The sequence below is a fragment of the Protomyctophum parallelum genome (assembly GCF_964188405.1).
Source record: "Protomyctophum parallelum genome assembly, chromosome: 16".
Classification (NCBI taxonomy): Eukaryota; Metazoa; Chordata; class Actinopteri; order Myctophiformes; family Myctophidae; genus Protomyctophum; species Protomyctophum parallelum.
The window spans coordinates 19,942,888-19,955,230 of record NC_139711.1 but is presented as its reverse complement, the minus strand read 5'-3'; the positions used below and the strand labels follow the sequence as shown (position 1 = coordinate 19,955,230).

Genomic DNA, 12,343 nt, shown 5'->3' with positions numbered 1-12,343 from the left:
TTTGTATTTATTTATTTTTTCATATTTTTTAATTATATAGGCTATATTCTTTAAAAAATCTTTATAGCAATTTCATTTTCTTAAATTTGCCATTAACGAATCTGATTATCAAATCAAAATGCGAGTCTTGACACTATAACAGACCAGCACCAGGACTCTGTAATTATTAAACTGAGTAACACCGAAATATAATGTTTGCTTTGACAAGCTTTCCACTAATAAAAGACTAGATATAGCCCACATCCACACGTGTATAGCCTATTAATTCTTCCTCATCAGGTTCAATTGAATATTAGCCTATCTATACCGATTAAATCGTTCACCATTATACATTTCACATAGACATTTTAGCAAGAGAGATCATGGCGCCTTTTAGTAGTAGTGGTGGTGGTATATAGTCTGAGCTGAGGCTATACGCGGCATTTCAAAGCATTTTCTCTGCGATATTTGAAAACGGAGTCGTGCAGTGTCCCTTTTAAAACAAACCCAGCGCCTGTCAATCATAGCGCATTCCAACCAATCCCAAAGCGCCCCTTTTTAAAAGCAGGTCTGCCTGCTGTGCTTTTATATTGCACCATGGCCTGTTTCGAAGCATTTTTACTACTACGGTTATTGCCACAAATCAAGAGGGCAAAGTGAACGGCATGGGACTCACACCAACTTTAACGAAATTGAGTCTGGTTCCTACTCCTTCGAAGTTCACGGCCAAGAATTTCACATGCAGATGATACACAACAAGGCAAATGGAAACAGGATTCCTAGGTTTATCATCCATGAGCGTTGCATTGGTTCATTTTGCAAACTCATAGCCGCCACACTCACATCGAAACATGACAAGCCTGTCGAGGTTTAGTGGCTGCCCTCTTTCTTGCGTCAACCCCGGGGAGAGCAATACTGAACCCAGCATGGTGCTGCCACCTTTGGCAGGGGAGCACATGGGGCACCCCACTGGCAGTTCCTTAAAACTCTGCCCCGCGCACAATTTGCGAGACTACCCCGAGACGAGGTCCAGTGCATATGTTGACCATTCGGTTCCCCTGCACTTTTCAGAGTCCGGATACCCCAGCCATCGGTTAGAGCACAGCCCTAGGGGCATTATCATTGGAGCCAATCTTTCTGGAGCCGGCATGCCACCCGTCACTGATCAACTGGCAACGAGATCTAACCAACATGGCGGGATTGGGAGGTACCGTGACCTCCCTGGCTGCAGAGACAGCAGAAGTCATCACGCTTTTTTCACGACTTATCACGAGCAGGCCCACGGCTCCTCCACCGACGCCACCCGAGACCTCGGCAGCCAAATGATGCTGGGTCTACCTGGGGACCTGCTCGCGCGGACGCACCACCATCACCACCACCACCACCCTCACCCTTATGGCCAGGCTGGAAATAGCCAGCAACTTGTCACCCAGTTTCTGGGTCTGTACAAGCCTCTCAACATGGCCATCCAGCGTGGAGCAGGTGACGCGTTCCTGAGGTGCACTAAACCAAATCTCATGAAGCACGAGCTGCTGTGTAAATGGTGTGACGGCCAAGAGGGGGTGGTGATCGGGATTGGGAAGCAGCCCTGCGCCAGAACTTTCGGGACCATGTATGAACTTGTCACCCATGTGACAGTGGAGCACGTCGGAGGACCCGAGCACTCCGAGTACGTGTGTCACTGGGAGAGCTGTCCGAGGGACAGGAAGCCCTTCAAAGCCAAGTACAAGCTGGTGAACCACGTCAGGGTGCACACGGGGGAAAAGCCCTTTCCATGCCCCTTCCACGGCTGCGAGAAAGTTTTCGCGAGATCCGAAAATCTCAAGATTCACAAGAGGACTCACACAGGTTGGTCGAGGAGTAATAACAATGGCATAATAATAACAATAATAATAATAAACAATAACTCATTATAAAAATAAACAACTAACAATTATATACAATAATAGGCTACCTATACATATATCATTATTATAATTATTATTATTATTATTCGACCTATTATTAATTAACAACAATACAACCATATTATAACCATAATTATGCATTTAGATAAATCAGTATCAACAATCTTAAAAATGCAGCTATAATTCTCTATATTTGTAGACTTATTTATTTAGCATATCCTACAATTATATTTCTTTAGGATAATCTATCCTATACACATTATAAACTTGATTTATTCAAATGTGTTTAAAAATACAATAATATAATAATAATAATAATTGTGTAGGCCTACTACAGACGGTGAGGTTTATGATGTTTATATAGCCTATATATTGTTATGGCATATTACTATGCTTTGTTGCTGCATGACTGTCTTCGTCTTTGTTGTCGTCATGCTATAGGCCAGTCAGAAACACGTGCAGCCAGGTGCTACAGGAGGACATCTAGTAAACAAGTATAGGCTATAGTCTTTTTAGGCCTAGATTCCTCTCCCACCCATTCAGTGAAAAAATAATAAATAATAAATACCGGGAGGACACCGGAGAGTTGTGACGTAGAGTTTACACCCCCCCCCCCCCCCCCCCCCTGCTGGCTCCCTGGGACGCATGTCCTGTGTGCGCCCGCCCAGGAAACACGCAGCACGTATATAGGATATGCTAGTAGTAGAGCATATCAGCACTTAAAGACATATGATAAACACTACAGCTGCTGGTTTCAGTCAAGTATTTATTTTGCACTATAACTTGGTTTCACTGCTATACCCGAGTTCGCAGACATTGAAATGAAGCGTATACCATATAGGATAACATTAAAAACAAGACATGTTTTCTATCTCTCTCTCTCTTTATGAATGAAGTTAATGCATGGCCTTCAAAGAAAAGGAGGAGAGGGTTGATACAAAAATATATATAGGCACCCCCTCGTTATTTGGATGTGAATTGTTTTGATTGTGAAATGCGGATTTCATATTTCTGAAATGACATGCACAACAGGGGCGAAATTATGATGCAGCTCTAGGCTAACTCGTTTAACATTTTTATTTCGAAGAGTTATTGCATGTTCAATTCGAAGCCAGACCATTAATATCCGCTCTTATGATGATGATCATTTAACACGCGGACTGGTTTTAAGTTCAGGTTTATGAGTCTGAACGTTCAATCAATTTTATATGCAAGGCTATGAAAGTGAAACCTGTTTTGTTTTATATACATGCATGCATGCGGCATGGACGTGATTTCACATCATTGCAGGGCTATAATATTCATTAGACCCTGATACACTATAACAAACAGAACCATATCTTATTTATTTTCATTTTGCTGTTGGAGGTCCAGTCTATAATAGCCAATCAGGTGCCTCAATTGCTTAATCATCATTTCGCCTCAATCAACAACTATAGGTCGCATTACACATTATTTAGCTTTTAGCAGCTATATGGTTATATTACATTTATGTACAAGTACAACCCGACCATTATTGCTATTCATCTCAGGAGTGACAGAGAAGGGTATTGGAGCCTCAAACAGACTGGAGGCCTGCTCAGAGCCACGGCTTAAAATCTAGACTGGATTTATGGATATCATAAGGCCTAATGACTGCTGCGAGTTAGCATATTTTTGATGTGTATATGTGTATATTTCCTAGATGTATAGACAACAGCCCGATTTCACACAGCATATTCTTGATTTACATAATTGATTTGAAGTTACTTAAGTGGCTATAGGAGGGGAGAACAGCACGCGGTATAATGTCTCTCTCTGCACGTTTTAGGTGAAAAACCTTTTAAATGTGAGTTCGAGGGCTGCAACCGGAGGTTCGCAAACAGCAGCGACCGAAAGAAACACTCGCACGTGCACTCCAGCGATAAGCCCTACATGTGCAAGGTCAGGGGCTGCGACAAGTGCTACACCCATCCCAGCTCGCTGCGGAAGCACATGAAGCTCCACTGCAAGAGCAGTCCTGAGGACGGCTGCGGCGTCGGTGACGCGGAGGCGCACCTCGCCGAGACCACCAGCCGGTCACCCGGAGTGACCGATCATCAAGCTGGAAGAAGCACCATGACACCGCAGCCCCCCACCACGGCCTCCTCGACCCAGGACCCCCACCACCCCGCGTCCCCCCCAGAGACTCGAGACGAGTCGACCCCGAGGTCGCGTTTCCATCACACATTTGACAACAGTTTGGACTACCCGACGCACAGGTCACCGCAGCAGCCCCTCTTGGACCCCTTGTTGATCCAACGAGGCGGCGGCGGCTACAGGTCCGAGGCCGCCTCTCAGTACTCTTGCGGCCAGGCGGGCCACACTGCTGGTTTCGGCCACACTTCGAGTTCGAGGACTTTCCCGTCGCCCTCACCCTTTCAGAAAAGTATTGTAAATGGATGGTACACGTGCCACAGCGGCGTGGACGCGTTCTCACCAAAGCAATGTAATAACATACCGTCCATGTGATGTGAGCACCATGGGGTGCTCGCTTATATGACATATTATGAGTTACTGCAGGTGTATTTCCTATTCTTTTTTTCCCCTTCATGTTGTTGATATGATATAATCTGTGGTCATCCTATTGAAAATTTTGCTTTGCGAAATGTGGTATAGCTTTAACTGTTCTGTGGTACAGTCTGATATATAGGCATAGGCCTAGTAGAGTTTGGCTCAACTTGTGAGAAACGTGTCCTAAAACGAACTATATTATATCCGTAATGGGTTAGCAACTCGTCAAATATGTATATAAGGCCTAATCTTTCTTAGACTTATACACATTATTACACACACATCCGTTATAGTTATCCGGGGAAAGAGGAAGGTGCTACTGTTACGACATGCTTTTTATTTATGGAAAGGCCCACAAACAGTTCAACAGACGAGAGGCTATAGCCTACGATATTATTGGAGAGACTGAAACGAATGTCTTGTCTGAATGTAAAGGTCTTTGTTGAATGTAGTTGTATTGTATGGGAAAGATAGACAGACACATATTGTTTTTATGTATATGTCAGAAGATGAAATAAATAATTGAAACGTTTTGTCAACCTTCATTTGGTGACCTAAATATATAGGCCATGCAAGGCTATACCGACGTAAACATTATTATTCAAAGACCCCCATGGAAATGATTTGACCAAAATACGTTTTTCCTGGCTATTATGATTTGATTTCACTCCGCCTGCACAATGTGCACATTATTTGTGTGTGTGTGTGTGTGTGTGTGTGTGTGTGTGTGTGTGTGTGTGTGTGTGTGTGTGTGTGTGTGTGTGTGTGTGTGTGTGTGTGTGTGTGTGTGTGTGTGTGTGTGTGTGTGTGTGTGTGTGTGTGTGTGTGTGTGTGTGTGCGTGCGCGCGCGCGCGGGGCCTATTTTCATGAAAGTAATCATAAAAATGCATGCAGTGTTTGTCATCATATATATAGTGGTACGTCGGTTTAATTACAATTCCACTGTACATACTTACTGTACAATTAATTATGCATTCAATATTTTATTAACGTTGCCTCTATTCCCTTTGATAAAACACGTGATCAAACCCAATCAATGCATTCGCGTGGCACGTCGACAGTGATTCCTCACCCTCTTTAATTAGGCCTATATTTCCGCTAGGGGAGCATATATGTTTTTTATTTTTATTTTTTATTTTTTATTTAATGGGTCCTCCCATCTCATTGCAGATGTAGGCTATATCATGTACATTTAATTTCCATGATGGGCATGAAGTGTAATGTCCAGCCCTTCAAACCATGAGGCCTTGAACATGTATAGAGTGCATGAGACATTTATGGAAAGAAAAACGGTTCGTTGTTGAAGGTCGGCGCAGGTGAACCATGAGAATTGCACCTTCATGATGGTATGCACAATATTATGAAAGTTGCAGCCCGTTTCTTTATAGCTTGAATGCTTCAGCAATTTGAGGCCTTGCATTTTCCCCGCAGACAGCCTTATATACATTGGATTTGAACGCCTGCAGTTTCAGAATATCATGTAGGTTAATATCATTATGAATCAATAAATGTCTAAGCTATGTTTTGTCTCCGACGCCCCGAGGTAACGTGCATTTCAACAACCGTCGTTTAGGAACGCGATCAATTAAATTACATACAAATTGCATTTTAATGTTTGCCAAATTAATTGGTTTATGGATTCCAGCAGCACACGCTATTTATTGTTATTTCTTAATTTCGTGCTCACGAGCATGCACAGAATGTGTCCAGTTATATTTCTTTGTTACAATACATGTGGAATTGCTTATATATTCCGATAGTAGCCTATTCATTGCTATATATGTGCAGTAACAATAGTGGGCGCTCTCCATCTCTGAAGCTCTTTAGTTCAAAGAAAATACGTTTTCAGTTCGGGATACCAATTTCGTCCAATCAGGAGAGACTGAGCTAGAGAACTGCACTCCCCTATGTTGCAGCTCCAATGTTCGCGGCAAATTCTTTTTAATCAATTCCAACTTTACTTGTTTAGCTGGATCCTGAATGAATTTGTCTTGATTGGATGAAATTGCTATTCGACCTGAAATGGTATTTTGTATTTATTAAAGAGCTGCGGAGATGGGAAGGCCCCTGTTACAGAACATACAAATTACCCCACACGAATATAGATCTATATAGCTTTACATGTTTTTCCCCCTTTTTGTTTTTTTTGTAAATCAAAGAATACATCCCAGGGCTCAGAAATGTTGGGCTTGTGAATGTTCACCCTGTGGATTTCTCAGAAGTTTCTCAGATCAGATTCAGAATCCATAGTTTGAATTGTGGTATTCAGGGCGAATACGGAAATAGTGTGAGAATATACATTTTGTATTCTGGGATCATGTTTGACTTTACAGATTGATGGTGAAATAAGGCACAATTTGTTTTCATGCTATAGTTTAAGTTTTATTAATTTTTATATGACAGTTTTCTAAACATTTTTCTTGATATAAAATATACATTCAATGATGCTGGATGTGCTATATGCCAACCGTCGCAAATCCCCATTGAATATAATAACAAAATATAGGCCTACATGTTTCCATAACATAAGGGGTGCATTACTTTGGAGCTTGAATAGCACAAGAAACAAACAACACGAACAACAAACTGCAACAAAAATATACAAAGATCAATGTCTAAGACATGCACAGTAATCTTTTTGTGCCTCCACTATATGTTGCTCATTCTTAGTTGTTTACACACACTCTGTCCATCATTGCTTATTCATATAATGAAAAAACCATGGATAAAAATGTCCAGTATATGTCCTTGTCTTGTGGGCTTTGGGACTTTAGTATGACTATAGTGTTGAAAAATGCAATGGTCTGTAATATTTGGCTATTTAAAAAAAAAAAACATTGCACCTCAATGCCCTGCAACACAATCGTTTCTGCCAAGTAGGAATGTGTGAATCACGTATCACTTATATAGATATCTTGTTATGATTGGCACCTTTATATAATACACAAGATCATTTCTGATATTTCTGAAGGAAATGGGGTCAAATGTGGCATAGTTTTACATCTCTTTGAAACATGTGCTTATACAGTGATGTGTGACAGCTAACTAGCAGTCAGTAATGTAGCCTTTATCTCTGTAAGATGGTCTGATTGAAGGGTAGTTAGCAGAATGGTCACAAAAATACATGGGGTCAATACACCAGAAGCCAATCAGATTACGTTTTCCTCTCTTTAATATACTGTACGTCTGATGTACAAAGCAAAACACTTTAGGTTCATTTCAGGTGAGGAAGGAATTGGCTTCAGTATACATTTTACAACTAACAAATTGACAAATTTGAAACGGAAAGGCGTCTTCATTCTCACAGTTACAAATGGCATGTTTTGTCTCATGATTATTCCTCCTACAATCGCTATAATTGAATGCCATGCTCGGTAAAAATCTGTTCATGAGCTACAGTTATGTTTGCGCATCAATATTGCCAAAATCACACATCCATCTATCCATCTACCTATCTTTCTTCAGAGTCCCAAAGGGATATTCACTTTTAAACATGTTCGGGGTCTTTTTAATATCTATACTTATAGGCTTTTGTGAACACCCCAGACCGTTTTTAAGTTGCTTGATTTAGTATTTAGATATTTGATATTCATTTGATCTGACACGCCTATACAAAACCATAGTAACTTCAAACTCCATTTGAAAATGTAATTGACTTCACGCATTATACATTATTACGACAATATCACTCACCAAAATCAAGGGCGGGTGTTTTCAATGACCATCATGCATGGTTAAAATGCAATATTGGAATGGGGCGTGTCTGATTAAATGAACATCAAATATCTAAATACTGAACCAAGCAGGGTGTTCACAAAAGCCTGAGTAGACGTTAAAATGAGTTTGAAAGTGAAATATCCCTTTAAACCCAAATACGCAAATATCTTTATGCTAGGTGTGCTGTTAGTGCATGTCATATTACACAACATTGATGAAAATGCTTTTTTCTGGGAGTGTATTGTATTTTGCAAGACCTACTGAGCTTGATCATCATGGTTGAGTCTTCTACTCGCTGCATGTGCAAAAGATGGAGATTTGGAGGTGGAGAACACGTGCATGACATATTGTTCACCACCAACAATGTATGCACGCCTTCGCCTATACTGTATACCTTTAATTAGATCAGGTTCCTATACTATATACCTTTAATTAGATCAGGTTTCTATACTATATACTACTATATACTATATACCTTTATAAGATCAGGTTCGGTTTGCATGGTTTCAAACAGTCTGAACAGAATACTATTTGAGTTGGCCAATGACAATTAATGTTGATGTAGTTAAAAGTTTTGAGGTGAACCATAGTGTAAGTTTGGTGAAAGTGAAAGTTGGTGAATATTAATGGTCAATGTGATGATTTTAAGTGCCCTTTATTAGATTGAAAGAGAAATAATATTGACTTTGATCACAACACAATCATTTAAAAGATATCCATTTGCTTTCTTTCCATTATTGGCTTGCGTTACAATGTTGCATCACATCATTCTGCTGTGGTCAGGTTTTTGAATTATATTATTTCTGTAATCACATAGCAAAAGTGTACATTTAACTCGTCTTACTGTGCCAAAATATATAATTCTATGTGTTCTCACAGCATACAGAAATATAGCATCAAATTACAATGTTCCACATTTCCCCCCTCTTCAGCATAAAATAGTCAACCTCCTCCATAGAAAACATGATCAAAGTTTGTCTGTATTTAATCTCTTATACATGTGCAGTTAGCATTGTGCATGCATGCTAGGCCTGACAGGAATGCTGCCACATTTTCATCCCCTTCCTGTGTATTCTGACAAAGCAAAAGCCATATTCTATCATCACTGAGCGCCCTATACCACACCCTTCCCTTCCCCCACTAATCACAACTGATGAGACCTCCTCTTCCCAGTTTGCCATTTGTTGGCCGCCATTTTTACTCCTGCGCGCTCTGCCTAGCAACATGCGATGGGCGCCATTTTTCTGTCAGCGCAACGTAAGTAACGACCAATTTCATGTAAATATATCGATTTCACCTCGGGAATCCAATGACTCGCTGCCTAGTTTCCCTGGGTATCACTGAGGTTGAGCCCCAGCAGTGCATCAGGGGGTGGCCCGCTTTGTCACACCAGGTTCTCGGTTTGAAGCGTCATCGTAACCGTGCATGACATTGTGTAACGTACGTACGTGGCGAGGTTCCCATGTATGCCTATATATACTCCCTACGTCTCCAAGCATGGCTTCGGCAATTTGGAGGGCATGCTGTGGCTGTGTCGGCAGTGGCTGTGAGTGACGATAGTGGCAGGATTGACCACGTGTGATTTTAATTGGATCTCTGGCTATTCCCATCTTCCCCAGGTCAAGCCAGAAGTGGTGTTGCACCCCAACTCACTTTCTTTTCATCCTCCCTTCTGTACCCCCCTCTTTTTTTTGCCAGCTCCTCATGTTCGTTCCTCTCATCTGTCTCTATCCCCTCTGCTCCTGGCTATCTTCACCCTCCATGACTCCTTCACCGATGGCCCCTTAATCTTTGCCTTCTCACCAGTCTTGTTCAGAGGTAGGTGCTCCATCAAATTCTATACCCCTAAAATGCATGGATGCCTGCTCACAGATCTGTTGTCGTTCCCTCGCTCCATGGAAAATTGCAACCCCACGTGGTAAACTGGATGCAGCTGCACTGTGGTCCGTCAATTCTGTCAGCGCTGGTTTCATTTCGTTCGCGTTCTCTCATCAGCTGGAACACATATGCCTGCTGACGGGCTTGGCACGCATGACACTAACAATGTAGTGCAGTGTCAGTGATGGCAAAGAATGTGATGGTATTGATTGTAAAGGTTAGGTCACATGATAAGTAATGATTAAAAAAAGATTAAACGTGGAAGTCAGATTATCTTACTCCAGGAAAATAACATTGAATCATGACACTAGTTCTTCACAAAGACTATTTTAAATGTAATCTTGTTTCATGTCTTGGCGCTTGTCCTTTTGGAAGCATTGGCAATAACTGGCTGTTGCAGTATGTAAGACAAGGCTATCATTAATATGCACAGTGACAGGTGTGTGTAGTGTTTTGATGAATGCGATGGGAACATAGCGAGTCTCAGTACTGTGTGACTTTAAGAGACTGATCCCTTAGATTTCTCTCATCTTCATCTGCACCATGCACAGTTTTCTGATGTCAGTGGTGCCAGCCCCCTGCATAGCTCAGCTGGGACCAGGGCTTATAGACCAGCACTCTATTCACACTTCCCAACTGGGACTCCACTGTCAACTTAAGCTTGAGCCTCTCAAATACCAAGCTTTTTATTGTTTAAGATTTTGGCAAAAAAAATGCAGGACTGTTGATCGGCTGAGTTGAAGCAGGGCAGGGGAGAGAGAGACTCCGCCCCCAACAAGATATCTGATGCATTTTTTCCTTTTGATGCATTTCAATTTACCCCTATGGACAGTTATTAAAAAATATGTCTTCTTTTTCATTAATTATCCATGTCTTGCATATCTTTGGCAGCTTCTGATGAGCCAAACCATGAAGGCATTAATGGTATCTTCTTCTGAGCCATTCAGCTCAGGAGTTTCCCCACACGGTTGACAAGTTTTTGCATTCTGCAAAGCATCAACAACTTGACTCTCTGAGGTACGGTCTGCAGTATTTCTTGCTTCGCGAAAAGGGAATGTGATCGTCTTTTTAAGAACCGCATCTTTCAAAAATCGCATCTCCAAAGGTTTTGTGGACATGAGAGCGAGATTTCAGGGGATGTTTAAAGAACTGGCAACATCATGCAAGCTCTAGGCCCATGAGGTGCAATGCCATCCTGTCTAGAGGATGACCAGAACATTGCCCTCTTTGCTTTTGATCCCCCAACCAGATCCTTGTCATCTTGGATCAACCAGGATGGTTGCCTTATTGTCCTCCATTTCTTGGCAAGCGCATGCAACAGACAGCTTTCATGTCTGTTAACAGCCAGATGAATATGGAAAAAAGGTCTTATAATATACAGAAATTGGTGCCTTTATCTGCGTCTTTGTCTTCTCACGGCTCAATATGATATTAGCTGTTATTTCTTTTAATGCGATTGCTTAATGATTTACATTATACAGAATGCATTTGGAGCACTTGTTAGGGAATGTTAAGTATCCTTTGATCAGCATGCCTAAAGAGCACAATGCCTTAGATTTGACAACCACAGAGCCAGGAGACCCTTGTCTTTGCTGTATATTAACACCATCACATTTCATTAGCCACAATTCTGTGCTGTTGTGAGATACTGTATACTGTATAGTCTTTGAATACTTTCTTTTTGTACCATTTCTCAAATCTCCGTCTTTTGATGAGGTTGAAAAAAAGAAAAGAAAAGGGGGATCACATTGATCACGGTCCAGGGTATTTCAAAGCCGTGTGTAATCGCGGGTGTTTAATTTTATCTAAAGGCAGTATGCATTGCGAGGCGGCTGTGTGTAATCAGGCCTGTGAACTCAACATCTGACGGAAGGACGCCATTTCTGATCACATCTCAATTGAAGTCCATCGATTTGCCAAGTGTATCTGTGTCGACCGCTCTCTCAAGCTTGCGCTCCTTTGGCACATGGCTGGCTAAATTAATATGCACTTGACATGACGCCATGTTCCTTTTTTTTCCTGCCGGTGTCGCCCAGTACTACACTCTGACACCCATGGCCCACAGTAGTGCCACAGTTCAGGAAGCAGTAAAGTGAGCTATGCACTGCGATCTCGCTGTTAACCTCCCAGCACTACAAGAGCACCCCAGGGCCTAACTCTACAATGATGGATGTGGAGTGGTGGGGTAGGGGTTGGGGGTGGGGGTACAGGGAGGTTAGGGGATACCCAAACAGAGCCCAGGAATTCCCCTCGGGCCTTTTCAATTACAGTTGGAGCAAGCTCCACACTGTGATGCTATGCTGCTCCGAGGCTGCTCTGAGGGTGTGACA

The 12,343-nt window shown here is 41.9% G+C and overlaps 1 protein-coding gene across 1 annotated transcript; it reads left to right on the top strand.

Annotated features, from left to right (window-relative positions):
- Window positions 1–830: 830 nt before the first annotated feature.
- zic6 (zic family member 6) lies at window positions 831–4,376 on the top strand (the record flags this gene model as incomplete). Its single annotated transcript, XM_083786219.1, has 2 exons — window positions 831–1,827; window positions 3,697–4,376. The coding sequence occupies 2 exons, from the start codon at window positions 831–833 to the stop codon at window positions 4,374–4,376; spliced, it is 1,677 nt and encodes a 558-aa protein (XP_083642345.1).
- Window positions 4,377–12,343: the final 7,967 nt, after the last annotated feature.